This window comes from Varanus komodoensis, unplaced genomic scaffold (assembly GCF_004798865.1).
Source record: "Varanus komodoensis strain SLA01 unplaced genomic scaffold, ASM479886v1 scaffold12, whole genome shotgun sequence".
NCBI lineage: Eukaryota > Metazoa > Chordata > Lepidosauria > Squamata > Varanidae > Varanus > Varanus komodoensis.
The window spans coordinates 1744948-1763410 of record NW_025335349.1 but is presented as its reverse complement, the minus strand read 5'-3'; the positions used below and the strand labels follow the sequence as shown (position 1 = coordinate 1763410).

At 40.8% G+C, this 18463-nt stretch overlaps 1 protein-coding gene across 28 annotated transcripts in view; it reads left to right on the top strand.

The window, feature by feature from the left end:
• DST (dystonin) overlaps positions 1–18463 on the top strand; it is a 370183-nt gene that overhangs the window by 117731 nt on the left and 233989 nt on the right. For all 28 annotated transcript variants that reach the window (XM_044421565.1, XM_044421571.1, XM_044421551.1 and 25 more), the window contains one exon: positions 5239–5300. In XM_044421565.1, the coding sequence (XP_044277500.1) occupies positions 5239–5300 (62 nt within the window). The remainder of the gene's footprint in view (positions 1–5238; positions 5301–18463) is intronic.

Below are 18463 nucleotides of genomic sequence, written 5' to 3'. Positions count from 1 at the left end.
GTTTGAGAGCAAACTGTAGATTGCTGGGTTTGGGGAAATGATAAACTGCAAGCTTCTAATCTGTTTTCCTGATTATCCAAAAGATTAATGTTAATCAACTGTTAAGCTCCTGGATAAATACTACCAGGAACTGTGAGGTAGCTGGAAATTAGGGAAATGCTGTCACCATAATCATAATATGCAACCTTTTCCTCTTAATTCACAGGTAGGCAGTTTGTGGTATGCCAAATGTTTTGGAGTGCAACTCTTGTCAGCTCTGATGAACAGAAACAGTGGGATGGGATGATGGCGGTTGCATTCCAAAAGACTTGGAGAGCCACAAGTTGCCTACTCTGGTTTTAATTCATCAGGGTGCTATTTGCAGTGCACTGGGTACTTGTCTGTGCACAGAAAACACGACTTCAAGCAGAATAAGGTCTAAAGTGACATGTAAAACTAAAACTGAAAATAGTCATTTCATGCAATATTTCTATTAAGAAATGCCATATAGGTTAGTGACTGCTAATGTACGCCTAAAAAAAATGGAGTTCCTACTTCTTTCTACCAGGAGGAACCATTTCCTCAAGAAGTATTTTGTTTTCATGCATGCGCGCGCACACACCCTACACAACAAAACCTAGTTCTAATTTGAAGTTGAAATGTTTAAGACGCTTAGCAACATGGTCCAATCTCATCTCCAACCCTGTCCAAGAAAAATGGGGCAGTTCTTTGGTCACAAGCAGGAACAGAATAAAGAACCAGTAGAATTAAAATGCAGTACAGAATTGGCAGAACTGTATGATACCGGTTGGTATGACAGTGCCTGTGCTACATTTTGTGTTTTAATGTTACAATTTTGCTTTAGAAAAGAATAGCTGTAAAACTTGCTGTTGGAGTTACAAGCATGTATTTACTTTCTTTTAAAGAAGATTCAGTATATACTCCCCTGTAAACTTATCTGGGACAAAGTACGATTAAATGCAGTTGTACTACTCCTAAGTAGACATGTGTGGGATGGCAGTGTAAAAAAGACCTTTTCTCTTGGAACTCTAGTGTTACTGCTCTTTTGGTTTATATGGTATTTATTTACCTCTTGGTTTAATGTGTTCATGTCTGATTTTATTCCATTTTAAAATCAGACATGAACACATTAAACCAAATTCATCAGAACTGAATTTACAGTTATTTTTGTGAGTTCCGTTGTTCTTCTGAAGCAAGGATGCTCTGTATCATGAGCTTTAGCTTTCTGATAATACTTCATGGCCATGCTTTAGTAGAATAAAACTGAGATTGGAAAGATACTTTCTTAGATCCTAAGATAAATGCAATTAAGGAAATTTGTAGAAGGAAAGTCTCCCATCCTTCCTTCCCTTTGTCAGCCCCCAACTTCTGAAAAGCTTCTTTGGGAGTTCCAGGGTCTCTGAACCATCTGGGATAGGGCATGGGAGGATGCAGTTGACTTGTCATATGATCCAATCGTATGCATAAGTCTCTCCTCCCTATTGTTGGCAGGAGGGCATTCTACTCCCAGGCAGATTCATGAGGGAGTTTGCAGAGGGAAAGGGAAGGACAGTAAATATTCCTTTGGTAAATATTCCTCTTTGCTGTGGGTTCAGACATCAGTGTAATCCCACTCTGGGATTGAATATTGACTGTGGGTTGTTCTTAAATGCATGAGTTCATAATCAAGCATGAGTTACAATGGCTGAACCTGGCTGCTCTAACAAGGCATGGCTTGTTAACCACAAACAACCTATGAAAATACTCCTTGGTTGGTTGTTATCTTGTGAATGTGGGTTGGTCACTACGGTTTGTTCTCTTGACTGGGTTCGAACAACACAGTAACCCATGTTTCAATGGCAACCCATGGTTCAGTGACAATCTATTCTCAGTTTCTGATTGTGAAGTACCGTGTTGGCTGATCCAAGTCTATAACTTATTATTAAAATAAAGTCATTAAGAACAAGATTTATTAAAGTGTTCCATCCTTCTTTTAAACACACAAAATAATGCCTTTGATGTTTCCTGTTGTCAGAGCAGCAGCATCCTTAATATGTGTTAAGAGGAATATTGCAAAATTACCAAATTTGTGTAAATTCTATAATCTGAAAGGAGATGTGTTATTTTTATAGCAAATCTTAAAATGATTTGAAAAACTGAAAATATGTTTGGATTGAACAGAAATCTCTTCCCTATATACTTTACCTTATTTGAGGGCAATGGAATGGGGGTAGAAAAAAGATTCCCAAATGTTTTCTGTCAGCAGTAGACCCAATGAATTTCCTAGTAGTTTTGTTGGGGAAGGTTTATCATTAGAAAAAGTGGCCAGGCAGCTTTAAGGCGGCATATGACCTTGGTGACTATTTAGTGAGTACATGAATATTTAACAATGAAACATGTTTGCTGTGATAAGCCTATTTGTATTCCCCACAGTGTCTCACACAAATATTCCAGGGAACTGTGTGTGTTTGGGTGGGATGGTGGGGGCAGCACCACCAGAAAAATGTGATAGCAAATTTGCCCATTTTGGGGTTGGTTTCCAGAAAAGTATTTTTCTCATAAATCCTTTTCTGGGACTTTTCAGCCCTGCTCTAAAATACTTTGAGTTACTATCATTCTTAGACAGCTCTGCCACCCTGGACCTACCCTTACTAATGCAATGGGTGGGTTTGCATGACACCGTAACCTTTCCTCCCCGCAGTGCTCCTAACATATGATCACCCATATATTGCATAGGGCGTTCCTCCTTTGCTGCAGTCTTTCTACAAGCATCCCATGGGACACTGTTCCTCCACTCCCTGCCATTTTTGCTTGCTGTAGCTTTTTTTGTCATTTTGAGTGTTCTTTTTTTCCCCTTTTCACAAAAGCTGCTTGTCAGGCCAGCTTTCACAATCCCCGTATGGCCAGCTATGAACAATCCCTCCAGGCTGAAACAGTGCTTCCTTGGAGTAGCTTCCTGCAGCTGCCAGAGTTTTCTTTATATAACAATTCTTTGAACAAATATTTTGCAAATACTTGTAAAAAAAATATTATTTTAAGTATATTACCACTGCAGTTATGCAGAAGTGGCTATGGGGAACCTGCGTGGGACAATGGTCATGGGGAGATGAACTGCCAGCAATGTGCAGCAGGTGCTTACCCAGTTCATTGCTCCCTGAAGTCCACTGAAGGAAGTTGATCTCCCCCATTCCTTTGAAGCACGTGACCGTTGTCAGTTTGGCCTCTAATTGCTTCCAAGTCTATTGAGATTGCTGCTTGTGGAATGGGGACCTTAAATCCCCCTTTTGTGGCAAGATCCCCTCCCCCTGCTTTTGGAGTCCTTGCCTCCCAAAGGGGCCCTCAGTTTTGTGATTGTTCCAAAGTGGTATCAGCTTGGGAACATGCAACTCTACTGAGGAGTCCTGGGGATAAAGGAAGGTAATTGCTTGCAGTGGCAGTTCAGGAAGCATAACTGGGTGCAACAACACAGCTGCCTAGTCAGGGTACACTTGGGAGACATAAGTTCCCTCAAAAACGAAGACGCCTGCTGCAAAGCTGGTCTTTTAAGGCTTGTTTACATTTTTAAATAGAGCAACATTAATACTATACATCTCAGTAATAAAAGTGTTACTAACCCGGAAGAGGCATACAGTTAACATTACATAAGGAAAGGCAGAGTATAAACTTAGTACATACAGAAAATTTTTACCTTTACTCTTCACAGGTACTTTTTTCAACAGCATGCCTTGAAGATAGTACCAGTTAACTCTTACTCTCCTGTCAAACTGGTAAAGGAGGAATTAGTAGATGAGGCAAATTCCACATATTCCTGCCCCATTGGTCCTTTTGTCCACTCCTTTCATACTTTACATTGAGAGTCCAGGTTGCAAAGGGAGGAAGATAATTGCATTGGGAAGAAATACTGGAGGGAAAGTCCAAGTTATTTAATCTCACGTTTCCTCTGCAAATTTTGAAGTAAAGATGGAATTTCTGCTTTGCAGTCTGGCAACACTGCTATGTTTATATATGTATTGATTTAATTTAGGGATGAGAAAGAACTCACATGGACATGGGATAGCTGGAAGCAGAGCTGCTACAGAAGCAGCTTTTCCTGTGTCTGTAGGAAGATAAGAGAAGGAACAAGCAGTGCATAGTAGGATGAAAATGGCCATGGGAAAGAGCAGCTTAAATCCAGTGTGAAGCGTGGGTCAGTGAGCTGTAACAGTTAAAGGGTTTTTATGTTCCTGCTATAATGTCTGCAGCTCCCAGACTTTTGACCAGAGCCAAGAAGGTAGAATGTGTAATGTCAACATTATTTTGTCTAGATTAAATTGGACTCAGAAACAAAATGGTTGTTGTGGTGTTGCTTAGTTTTTAGCTTCAGAGCCCTGACTGACCTCATGCCAGGTTGTCTTAAGGACCTTTCTCTCCCATACCTGCATGTTTGAAAAAGGCCCTACTTATGCCTCTTTGCAACCTGTAGTTTGGCAGATGGACATGGGAGACTGGGCATTTTTACTGCACCCCATCTATAAATAAAATAAAATAAAATAGCCTCTCCCAAGGAAGCCAGCCGAGTCCTTGGTTGTCTTTCAGCATGTGGCTAAAAGTTGGTTCTTTAGCAGATCTTCTAGCATGCCTGCTCCCTAATATGGTAAATCAGCAGTGGTTTTCATCTAGAGGTGATATGGATCCTTTTAATTTTGTTAATTTGTATTTTAATGGACTAATTTATCATCTCTGTTATTCACCATCTTGAATATATGAACTGATACAAAAGTGTGATACAAATTTGCTTATTAAGAAGAAATAAATAGTTAGGGTAACTCAACTTATAGAATCATAGAATAGTAGAGTTGGAAGGGGCCATGAAGCCATCAGCCCCCTGCTGTTGCGGGACACCAAGTTATATCATCCCACTCAGATGGCTGTCCAGCCTCTTTCTGAATGTCTGTAGTGTGGGAGAGCCCACCACCTCTCTAGGCAGCTGGTTCCACTGTTGTATTGCCCTGACAGTGAGGAAGCTGAACTCAGACACAGTCTCTTCACTTCATTCAATCAGCTTACTTGGTTTTCAGTTACTCCCTGTCTCTCCGACTTGCTGAACAATGGGGTTTCTAATATCTAATTGTAACAGCTCTTTCAAATGAGTTCATAATTATTAATTGCACCTTCTATTTTTCATCTAGAAGTAATGTGAGATTTTTCAACATAGCACCTACAAATCAGTAGAAGCGATTTCTAGACATACTGAGATCTTCTTCTTCTTTTTTTCCTCAGATGAGCGGGACAAAGTACAAAAGAAAACATTCACAAAATGGATAAACCAGCACCTTATGAAGGTCAGTTCACATGCATGCTGTCTTTGGAGATCATAACCTCAGTTGTTGTTCGCAGAGATGCCCTGAGAAAGAATAGAATTGGTAGAATCTTGTAGAGAAGGTCTTACGGAATGCTGGTCAGGCATTCACCCACCACAGAATTAGACACATGTGAGGGAGAGAGTGTGATGATGCTCACTGATCCCATCCCCTTTGTCCTGTTCCCATAATTTGGCTCTGCCTTCCTTCACATGCTGCCAAGTAATGATACTCAGAGGCAGGTCCTACTAGCTTTAGAATAGCTTGCTCACACGTAACTATTAGGGTTGCAGTCCTAAATGTATAAATACTCATGGGAGTAATTTATGTGAACAGATAGGAAACAGAAATGTTTCCATTCCCATGTATTAAGTGAATTCACTTACAGTGGAGAATGATAACTGGAAAAGTTTGATATTTGCCTAAAAGTAAGTCCCTTAATTTGAAAATGTACCCTAATTGGCAATTGCTATGGAGTGGTGACTGAAATGAATTCTGCACATGTTCAGAGGAAGCCATAACTTTGAATTTACAAGAGCTGAGTAGGGCTTCCATTCAAAAGGTTTCCTTAAGTTGGAGATGACTGGAGAGTACAACAGCAGTAACAGCAACATGTACAGAGGAGCTCATATTGTGTTCAAGAGCTGAAGATCTGTTCTTGGAAAATAATTCAGGAGCTAAACCTTGGCCCCCATTAAACTTTCCCTTGGGATGGGGTGGGGTGGGGTGAAGGATAGTGACTGCCAGCGTGGTTCTCCCCTCTGATCCACAATGAGGGCACCTGGGAGAAGAAGGCCAGGGCAGAGCAAAGGAAGTCATGGTCGGAGTGGTAGCACTGGTTCACATGGAGTGCCTACATGGCTTTGCCAACAGATAACTTGCCCGACAATGGGAAGGGGTACCTTCCCTGCATGTGGAGAGTACTGCCCCCTACTTTTACGTGGGTGAACATGTGTGTAGTAGTGAGTGGAAGAGCATTAGAGCAGTACAGTTCAATTAAGACACAGTATTCACATCTGACAAGGGGCATGGGAAGACAGTTGCAGTCACTGTAACGCAGGGGTCTCAAACCCAACTTACCTGGGGGCCGCTGGAAGTAGAGTCTGGGTGAGGCTGGGCCGCATCAAGTATTCCACCACCGCAGTGGGGGTGGGCTGCTCATCCCGCAGCTGGCCCGGGCGCCGCCGGCACTTTGAAGGCCGCAGGGCCCCTTCCCCGTGCCCCGCCCGGCCCGGCCATTGGCCTACGGGCCGCGAGTTTGAGACCCCTGCTGTAACATGTTTCTCCCTTACCTTGCTTGCTTCTTTGGGGTGCTAGGAGCCTTTCCCGCTCCTTTGTCTTACCACAGTCTCCCTATTGTGGGCTCGAAAGACATACGACACTAGCCCAGAGAACTGTACCCCCTTGCAGCACATTCTATCCACTGGTACTTTCATACTGATGGTCATGTACTGTGAGTGGTATATAAGTTATATCCTCCCCCATGCTTTGTCCTGGCAGTCAGTGCCTGACTCGGGTGCCTTTAGGAACCAAATAAGCTTCAGAGGAAAATGCATACCATCGACAGCCCTGGTTTTGAGCTGAGGCGCTAGAGGGTTTGGCATGTGTGCTGCTCCTTCTGCTGCTACCCCATCCCACTCAGATCTCTGCCCCATTGTGACCACAGTATAATTCCAGTGAGACTCCAGTATAAGATTGCTCCGTAAGTGCACATGCAGAGCAGCAAGCCTTAGGTAGGTACATTGCTCCTCTTCATATAGTTTGTGGTTTCCAGATGTGAGATGCTATTTCATGCCCACTAGCAGTGGGCCAATGTGTAGAGCAGAAAGCCATATCAAAGTATAGATATATGTGCTTAATTAAGCATGTACAGCGATTACTATCTTTGGTGAGGCTCACATTAACAATGTTAAAGTAATCTAATTTTTCCTCTGTATTAATAACTTAGCAGGCTAATATTCTTAATATATTAATTAATTCCCTTTGTTGTGGAATGTTTGCAATTAACTTTTGATTAGCATAATCTTTGATTAATATTTCATTATTTGTCCTGCCAAGATATTAACATGTAAGATTATTTAACCAGCTAAAATCAGCTGAAGGCTTTAAAATTAATTGATATATTATTCAGGAGACTGTTTCTAGTTATCTCTACAGTATTGCTATATGCAGATTTAAGCTCTGAAAAAATATTGGCATGTTCCGTGCTTCCATTGTGAAAACTGTGCCATTTATCCCAAGGGGACTGGCTGTTATATTTGTATGCATACAGAGTAGCAGATAAATATTTATCATTTAATATACCACATGATTATATATTTTATATTTTTCTTGCATTTAGAAAACTTGAATTTCCCCTAATTTATAATTTGCAGTTGCAATTATGAATATTTGCATATGAAGACAAAAGGGGTGTTCAATTAAACTCACCAATGAAGAATTTAATTTTACAGAGGTCTCTTTAAATCCTGTTTGCTCTAATAATAAAGAACATGATTGATTACCAATATAGAACATTCAATAAAGATTCAGATAACAAAGAAAATGATAATTTGTTTAAAATAGCTAATTATATTAAGATTTTACTTTATTTCAGCCACATATTGCATCAGCCTGCTCTGAATTTGATTGGAATAGCAGCGGGTGGAGGGTGAAGTTTTAACTCTTTTTTCTATCTAAGCCACCTTTCTAAAGTGTTTTTTTCCCTTCCAGTGTGACTAATAACAATTTTTAGGGCGAGAGAATTGAGACTGAGAAAATGGCATAAAAAAGGGTTAAACACTTGCCCACCCCACCATGACTCTGATCAGACTTAAAGCCCCCATATCTACTTTTAAGGAAGAGTAAGCATATTGGCAGAACTGATAAAGGATCTTCCATCTAACATGTCTGAATGTAACATAGCGTCTTAATCTCTGGTTTCAAAACTAACCATGCTAACACTGACATAGATGTAATGCTGCACCATAATTAGAGCTAACCAGAGAAGAGAGTGAGAGGGATCCTAAGCCCATGAAGCTCCCTCAGTCTCTTGACCCATTTTGAATCAAGTCCTTGTACAGAAAGGGCTGATTGAAGGGTGCCCTTCCAGAGACATAATCCAGCTAAATAGCCAAACTATCCTAAGGTATGTTCTCTTACCACAGAATAACATGGTTAACTGTGTCATAAAAATGTTATCACACATCATGTGCAGTCTTCTGCAGAAACTCATACATGGGGGTAAGGCAATTACTCATACATGGGGGTAAGGCTGCATTCTGTTATCTCACCACTTGTATGTTCCACTGCTTATATCTTCTGTGTGAAATCCTGTCCTCTCCACATTGACATTTGTCTAGTAGTCTGGCTGTGTGGTTCAAGGCTAATATTTAAATCCAATTCTCTTATCCTCTCTGTCTTGGTTACCGTGAGACTGCTGTTGTGGGAGGCCTGTGCAACTGCTATGGCTACCTGGGAAGACACTGATGACAAGAGACATACAACCCCATTTATCCTGGCGTAGTCTTTTTTCTGCTTTTAATTTTACAAAACGTATTATCAGAAAGAGCATTTTCTTTTGGTACAAACCTTTCAAAGATAGTAGTGCAACAAAAGGAACATGGCAGAGGGCCTGCAACTAAATGGCAGTTGGGGACCTTTGCTTGGGGGCCTTTATGCTTTTAAAAGACTTGGGAGGGACCTATAAGGCCACTGGGTGCAGCTCCAAATTGAAGCATCCCTGGCATATGGTTGTCTCACTGCATTCTGAATGCCTCAGGTGTGGGAGAGCCCACAGTGATTTTCACTGTCCTGGTCCTAATTACAGGGGTGGGCATAAAGCTGGAGTAGAACACAAAACTGCCTTGAATGTGCATTCTGGGTTGGTTGATTTATTTATTAACCTCCTTTTTGAAAGAATACAGTTTCAAAGAAGCAAAATCAGTTTCACTAAGTTTGTTTTCGAATCTGAGAATGGTATTACCTTGGAGATGTTCACTGATGCTATTAACACTGCATGATACAAATTGCACACAACAGAGGTAATTGGGAGATGTTTATAAAATAATGAATACACAAATGATTGATCAAGATATGTATATATTGACTTGAAATTACTTTGATGGAGAGGAGGAAGATTAGGATAAAAATTGCCTTATTGATTATAGTCATAATGATGAAAATATTTAATAAAAATGTTTTCTTTGAAGAAGGGAATATTAAATTGAATGTAAGAATTTCTGAATATTTAATAGACTGTGCTGATAGAAGCTGAAAATCTGTGAATTTCCACAAGCAAACTGTATTCATAATATGTTTGCATGAAACTGCCACATGATCCATTAATTTCTTATTTGTGACTCCAGCACACACATATGATGTTCTGTTGTTTAGAAGCTCTTACCTGCTCATCTCAAGTAAAAAGAGCATAGCAACCCATGTAAAAAGTTTCACCCACAAAACAGCCCCATCCCCTCTACAGAAATAAATGTGAATGCATGGGACATTGGCTTCTGGTGGCTACATGTACGCTCAGGAGATAAACAATTCCTCATGCTTGGAAGTTATGGAACCTGAGAATGTAGAGTACTAAACAAAAAATAATTTAAAAACTTGTTCCTGGCTCAGCAATATAATAAACACCACAGAGTTAAACTTCTTTCCTTCAAATCTCCTTTATGTGGGATGACAGAAGTAATTGTATGTACTGATGGTGCAGCAAGGAGAGGGATACAGAATAGTAGTGTGACTGAAAGTGACAGACCCAGGTAAAGTGAATAAATGAAATGGAATGACAGTTTCAGGCAGCTTTCCTGCCTCTTTTCTCTTGCAAAGCAGGATTGATGCTTATTTATCACCTAATTTATTTGGACAAAGTGAAGCATGGTGAAACAGCGCCATCTGCACGAAGGACTTTGTATTGCATGGCTGCTATCATATGGAATAACCATGAACTATGAGAAACTGGAGAGAATGGAATTCCAGAGGTAACCTGTATTAGTGCATTGCAGCAAAATAACAAGCTGTATTGTGCCACCTTGAAGATACATTTACTCTGGCATAAGCTTTCATGAACTGTAGCCTCCTTCATCAACTGCATGGAGTATTACTGAGAGTTTCAGGAGTGGGGTGTTACGCATCACTATTGGGGAGAAGGAGAATTGTAAGCAGATAGTGTGGATGAGCTGCTTTGGGATTCCTCAGCAGCTTAAATCTAATGTAAATGTTCTTAGGACAGACAGAGCAGGAAAGATTTGCTTTGCAAACAAGAAACAAAGACCTAAATAAAAATATGTAACATTTAAAAATGCAACAACATGCCTGCAAGGCAGTTATCTTGATAGTTACCATGAAGGAAAAGATCAAAGGAAGCTCTGCCAAGATGGGAAGGAGCTGTTCATATGCATATCCCTCCTGCTGTGGCCTCTCTGTTTGCCTCGGGTCTGACATGGCAGCAGAACACAGTGGGGATCCCAGATGTGGTAGCACTCAATTAAAATGGAAGCTTAAAAGGTGCTTTAGGAAGCTCTCCATATAGATAGGCACAAACCATCTGGAAAAGGGAGTTAACATTGTAGCTTCTGAAAGTATATCTTAAGTAGAAGGAAGCAGAGGAAAAGTTGTTTTGCTCTGGTTGTCAAGCTCAGTTTATATTATTCCCCTATACAGTGCTTCCAACAATGGACTCTGCTAGCCTTTAATTTATTTTCCTGTGATTGTTAAAAATCAAGTTCTGAAAAATGTTGGCCCTTCATGCAATATACACTTTGTGAAGGGGGAACATCCTTTAGTGCTTACCTGAATTTTAGTAAGTGGTACTATGCTGTAATAATAAAAGTAAACATTTAATTATTCATGTGTACTGTTTCCAGAACAAACAAATTAGTTTCTAGTCATTTGAAAAAGAACAAGTAACAGATATTAGCAACCTTGACTGCATAGAAATCACTGGCAAAATCCGCTGGTTTTATCATGCACCAAACTGCCCATTCTGTTAAGTTGTAATGAGTAGCAAGCAGAAAGTTAATGGCTTTAGATGCTTCTGGGATTACTTTGGAATTTTGTTCTTTTTTATAGATGGATACCTGTTAGAAGTCACCAATTCTCATTTTGAAAAGGTTATTTTAAAATATTTGTGGGAGGTGGGGTGGGATGGGATAGGGGGAGAAAATAATTGAATTGCTTCAGTTAATAATTTTGATTGCCCAGAAATGAGGTAGATTGTCATTGTTTAACTGATGAGAGCAGGAGAAGAATGGATTGTTGGTACCGTTGTTGATGCTTCCTTACTAGCAAAATACCCATAATTAAGGGTGAGGTATATGTGGAGGGACTGCAGGTGGCACAGTGGTTTAAACCGCTGTGCTGCTGGGCTGGTTGATCGAAAGGTCACCGGTTCAAATCTTCACAATGGGGTGAGTTCCCGTTGCTGCATCCCAGCTCCTGCCAACCTTGCAGTTCGAAAGCATGCAAATGCAAGTAGATGAATAGGTACCACTTCGGTGGGCAGGTAACAATGTTCCGTGCACTTTGGTATTTAGTCATGCCGGCCACATGACCACGGAGACTGTCTGCGGACAAATGCTGGCTCCCTCGGCTAGGAAGCAGAGATGAGCACAGCCCCCTAGAGTCAGGCATGACTGGACGTAATGTCAAGGGGAAACCTTTACCTTTACCTTTTTTTATATGTGGAGGGAGGAAGCACATGTACTGCAAGAACTCCTGAGTGTGTACATGACCTGTGTATATGTGCTCTGGAGTCAGGGTTGGGCCATGCAGCTGATTGGATTTGTCTTTGTCCTCAACTGTAGAACTTTTCTTTTACTCATAAAAAGAAATGGTAGCCATTCACTTACACACAAGAAAGCAAAGGTATTTACACAGGGACCAGTTGGAATTGGGACATCCTACCACTAGGCAAAGTTAGGCCACCACTTCAGGCAGCTATGAAAGGGCAGCACATTATTTATTTTATTAATATGCAGTTTTGCTGTCCAGGGCCAGGAAACACAGTTATGCAACTTTTTGCTGTGGGTACCAAAATAGCATGTCTGACCACAGGTTCTGTGCATGTTGCTTGTGGGGTAGGGGTAAGGCATCATTTGCTGCTCCACCTCAGGCAACAAAATTTCCTGGCACCTGCAAATCTCAGGTGTTAAGAATCAACCCTGTTCCTGTCTAAGTAGTCCTACTAGTTTTTCTACTTACCCTCATTGTGGGTTTTCTTTCTTTGCTAAAATGAATTGTGACAGACCACTGGAGGAATGTCTCTGTTTATTTGTTTTAAAAATACATACCCAGGCACAGTGTTCTGCAAAGCTCTCGGGTTAACTCCAAAACAAGACTTGTAGATATTAAAAAGCTATAGCAGCAGCATGCCATAAATATCACCTTAGAAACTTTTATAAAGGAACTTTTCCAGATGGTTACCATACTAAAGATTATCATACTAAAGATAATTTTTCTTCTAAAACTAATAGAAGACAAGCCTAGCAAACCTCTCTGGGGAGGGATTTTCACAGCAAGTATGCCAATGCTAAAAAGGCCCTTTTGTACTGAGCAGCCAGATTTTCAGAGCAGAGCCTCAGCTGATAATTAGCACATAAATATGTGAGAGCATGTGTGCACATTCTCTTGTACATAAGCCAATAATTTTCAAAGCTTCAAGGCCTTCTTCAGGAGGCCTTTCCACACCGATTTGCTTTTTGAGAAGCCCAGCATCGACATCCATGGAATCCCTTGACATTGTAAAGCAGTGACATGGGACCTCTTTCAAGCTGAGGGCCCAATTCCATTTCAGAGAATATCTCAGGGACCGCATACCAGTACTGGGGAGGACCAGTGGCTCCAAGGGAGGGATCAAAATGCCAGTATATTTATTTTAGCTTAAAGCACTTAACTGCCAGGAACCTGTTGTCTCAGCTTGTGCCTCAGTGCCAGGTTACTCACTATGGAATTCCTTATATTCAGGGCTTCTATGAACAATGCTTTTAAACTGGTAATTCAAGCTTATAAGGTGATGGCACAGGCAAGAAGTCTCTGTACAGGGAACCACCTATGGACCTCTTTAGTTCTTGGCAGAAATCTCCACAGATCTTCTGCGGGCCTCCTTCCCCTCCCACCATATGTGAAATACAAATGCTGAAGACAATCGGGCAAAAGTATAAGACATCTGCTTAACCCACATTCAAATGTTTCTTCTTATTTTAGACCCTCAGCTGCGCTGTGGTTAGCCCAAATGTCTGTCCAGGGCTAAGGAGTACTGGAGGGCTAAAGAGTACTGTGATCAGAAAGAATGTCTCATATTTACATAAGTACCTAGGCAGGCATATTCTGTATTTATAGTATTCAAAGAAGTTAATTCACTTGTCAGTGAGAACAGGAATAGTGAGAGCTAAACAAGATAGGAAATGGTGGGTTTGGGAGGACAGGAGGCCTGCTTTCTTTGCTATTAGCACATTGTGCTAACTGCTGGTTCTCTGTCCAGTACTTCTCCCCAAGGAAATCTAGGTGTAAATTACCTAAACATTAATAATGTTAATGCCAGTATATATCCTGTTTACCTGGTAAGGACAGAAAATCATGCCCAGTAAATTCAAAGTCAATATTCCTTGCTTAGAACCTTCCCCAGAGTTTTGAATAATCATTATTGTGTTCCATATCCTTTTAACTGGATAAACACTTTGGCTTTAATGTTGGCAAATTCTCTGTGTCTCTTCTCCAGTTATGGTATTAAATAAAGTTTCTTCACCCTAAAGGTTGGCATTTTAACTGCAGCCAAGCTGCCAAGTCTTCCACACCCAGCTGTGCTATGAATATTGGGCAAGTCTGCCTGCCGGAGGCAGCACATAGCTTAGTCCTTAGATTCTCACAGTAAATCTTGAAGGATCTAACAAATTCCCTCAGCCTGCCAGGATGGTCCCAGGGATTTCGCTGGCAGCTCAGTTGGAAAGCTTGTCTTGTCTGCCAGTTCAGATTGGTATGCATGCTGAGTCTTACATGAAATTTCAAGAAGTAGAAGTGAAACATTTTTGGTATACCCATGTGCCAACAAAATAATCAGGATATGGAAAGATGTGTGTTACCCATTTTGTGTCCTTCAAAACACAGTTTGCATCTGTATTAGAGTGATGTGACGCTTGTGCTGTCATGTTTGAAAGTGTGCATGTATTCACAAATAAATGAAGAAAATTGTCAGAAGGGTGTAAGAGGAAATGTTGCTCCCTGCTCCCACTAGGATGACTGCCAGGGGGAAAAGGCACAGGGGGTAAGGCATCACTAATCTTCATTGTGAAGATTTAAGTCCTCTAAAGATGTGTTGCCTTTCCTGGCTTTGCTTTGCAAGCAAAGTGTACAAAGTAGGTTTTGACTTCTTCCTTGTTTCCACATTTTTGTAGGCCTTTGGAGAAGAATCTTCAGGCCCTTTCATTCTACTTCTAACAATACCTTCCTTGCTATTTTAAATTCCATTTTTAGCTAGGGACAGGTCTGCCATGCTGCAGAAATCTCAGTCTCGGAGTAAGTGCATCCATGTTTTTTGAGTGCCACATTTGAATTTGGTTTGGAAGCTTGACTTCTATTCCACAGTAATGGCAGTTCTGATATGATCTGAACCAAACAACTAGTGATTCCAATAACCATGGTTAGCGGAATCTGTAAGTTGTCAGGCGTGGATGACATGACAACTACAGTTAGTACAGAACTTTGGTTAATGGAAACAAACTTCAGATCATGATTTATGAAGCTGGTTTGTTTCCATCAAGTACGGAGATTAGCCATAGTTTAAGGTTTGGATATAATGCTAAACTAGGGTAATCTAAAATAAAAGCAGAAGCTTTTGATTTCTTCACAGGTACCCCATGAGATGTATGAACCTGACACTTGCTGCAACACATTCTTACTATTTTTTTTTTTTTACCATGAAATCTGAATGTGGTCAGTATGTGACCTAAATGGGACTCTGGGAAATCAGGAAGCACTAACTTCCTCTGGACTAAGTTAACTTGAGAATTGAATTGGCCTTATTTGTGCTGTTACTGTTTTTAAGAGTTGTTTCTAAGCAGCGCTCTCATTCATGGGAGAGGCTGCGGCTGTAATGTGGTGTGGTGAGGCAATGAATATATCAGGGTTGTGACCAGCAATTGTTTGGTGGCTTTCCAGCATTTATGGAATTCTTTTCCTATTCCAAATGTTGAAATGCTTCTGATAAGGCTTAGTTGTTCTCGAAAAAGCTGCTTTAAGCTAAACTATGGTGGTAGTTTGGCCTTCTTTTTTGCCTCTGTTCCCACGTGCCACTGGAATGTGGCCCCAAAGATATGAAAGAGTTCAAACTGGTACCTGTATAGGGGTCATGTGTAGTTTCTGTGATTTTCAGTTAACCAGGCTATCCACTAAGATCCTGAGCAGGTCTGTGTTTTAGTATACTGAGAATGAAAAGCATGGGTGGGGCTGCAGCCAGTCTTCCTATGGTTGCATCAAGGGTGAGAAGCATTTTTCTGATGGGGGCCACATTGCTTTGGGGCAATAGAGCTGCATACTGGTGGTGGACAGTGCTGATGCCAGTGGAGGTAGTGGGCAGAGCCCAAAGTGGGCAGAATCACCCCTTATTTCTCTCTCTCTTTCCCCCTCCCCCCAAAAAGACTCTCTTCCCATCTAACAAGAAGGAGAGATTGCTCTTGCAGGAAATCTGAACTGATTGTTTGCAGCAGGCTTTTGAAATTAGTCCTTGCATTCCAATCCCTGGTTTATATTGTGCTACTTTGACCTTGAATTTCTGTTGTTATGGAGCAAGCAAGCTTTGCTTCTCAGACAGTTTGTTTTTTTATATTCCCCTTTGAAGTCTGGCAATTTAGAAGCTAACAGACACACCTAAAAACACTCAAGCAATAGCAGAGAATGGAGAATAGCAGTGTGACTTTGACACAGTTTTCCTCTTTTCTGGCAGCATTCTGTAGACACAAACAGTTCTAAATAAGTATAAAGTATATGATGCCAATTAGACAAACAGGTCCAAATACTACTTTGATAATCCTTGAATTTATGCAGTGTAATTAGCTGAAAAATAAAATTGCTTTGTAGGAAATCATCCAAATAAGTAGACATTTGGTTTGGGTTGGTAGGCATTACATATTCATTAGGTTTCTATCAGGAGTAATAATTATTCAGTAAAATTCAAATTGCCAAGGGGTTGTCACAGTTAATTTAAGCCCATTCCTCATATTTTTAAAATATGCAAATGGAAAACAGATTTGCTGATAATCTGTAGTAAATTGGTTTTAAATAAAATTTAGAGCTTGAATTCAACACTAACTGTATCTTCAAGCCAAGATGTAGCGCTTCCAGCAGTAGTCCATTCTTATCTGGATTCAGGTTCAGTTTGTGCTCCTATTATATCATGTCTCACAGTCTCCAAGCAATGGTTCAAGGTTTCCACTGCCTCAGTAGTCCCTCAACACTATCTCCAGGAATGACCATAGCCATTCCAACATGTTCTATTCCTGCAGAAGAACATGGTCAGTAGTCACTGAGAGATACATAGAACCAAGTATCACACATCTCCTTATCCGTCTGTTGGCACAAGTAACTGTGATGATAGTGCGGATTTTATATGCAGCTAATTTGAAGCCACAACAGGCTGCTGTGGATTTAACCAAGTATTCTTGGGAGCCAGGAAGGACAAGAAGATGACTTGCTTCTTGGAAGAGCTTCAGTGGACCTCCCCAGGGCCTTGAGTCTCAGTTATGGCAATACATAAAATTAGTTAATAATTAAAAGATAGTTTGAAGTACTCATGCCAATCATACCAGTCAACTCTGGGTTAGGGATGGATTAAGACATTGAAAGGGGAGGCATGTTAGCAGGAAATTCTTCAGGGACTATTTGAAAAACCTGTTGGACTCATTAGTCCTCAGGGTAGAACAGCTGAACTGTTTCTTCATTCCTGAAACACAGAAATTAGGAAACATCAATAAGCTTAATATTACTAAGTAATAATTTTCCATGAGAAGTACATGAGGACTGAAGTCATCAAGGACCAAGAACAGGGAGTTCTCAATACCAAGCCAAGAATACTTTTCTCCATACAGGTCGGGAGAACATTTGGTGGCATGTAGGCACTATGCCAACAGATTTCACAGTTTATGCAGAGAACCTGTTCAAGCACTCAAAATTGGGACTGTAGAATTAAGAAACTAAAGAAAATGCGGTCCTTGCTGATTATGGCAAAACACTTCCCTGTTTATCAAGCTTTGGCTGGTGCTGTACCCAAAACTGTCTGGACACAATTGATATGGGTCAGCTCATCCTTTCTCATTCAGTCAGGTATCTGCAATCCAGGCTAGTTCAGTACTTTCCTAATATTATACTATATAATATAATGCAATATTGTTGGCACTGTGACAAATATACAAAAATTCTTGTTCAGAGACATTTCTAGATGGGAGGGAGGAATTTCTCTGAACAAGAAAGCTTTGTCCTGATATCTTAGGTACCAAAATTGACAACATATCTTATTTAAGGCTTGATTCTCCCATTTACCGTACCAGTGACTCTAGACCAGTGGTGGCGAACCTTTTAGAGACCAAGTGCTCAAACTGCAACCCAAAACCCACTTATTTATTGCAAAGTGCCAACGCTGCAATAAAACCCGAATACTGAGGTTTTAGTTTAGAAAAAACAACTCATAGTCAGTCCAAGCAAATATATATATATCCTTGGCCAAGCAAAAGCTTGGACGAGTCGCAGCTAATGAGCTAATGTGATGTCATTGCCTGGCGCCGCTACTCATTTACAAGCATGCGCATGGCCCCTCCGTGCGCAGTTATCCGATACTCAGCTGCTGGAGCGATGCTGGGACAACTTGGCTTGCATGCTGACAGAGAGGGCTCTGCATGCCCTCTGTGGCACAAGTGCCATAGGTTCACCACCGCTGTCCTAACCCTACCCTGGTGCACTCCCTAACCCTAATATAGGGGTAAAATACCATTGAAAAGGGTGATTTTGAATAACCCTTCTTTGAGTAGCTTTTTCTGCACAGCTCAACATTTCTGCCCATTCTAAACACATTCCAAAATCATGCCAGGACACCTCGTTTTTCTAACCCTAACCCAGTGATGGTGAACCTTTTAGAGACCGAGTGTCCAAACTGCAACTCAAAACCCACTTAT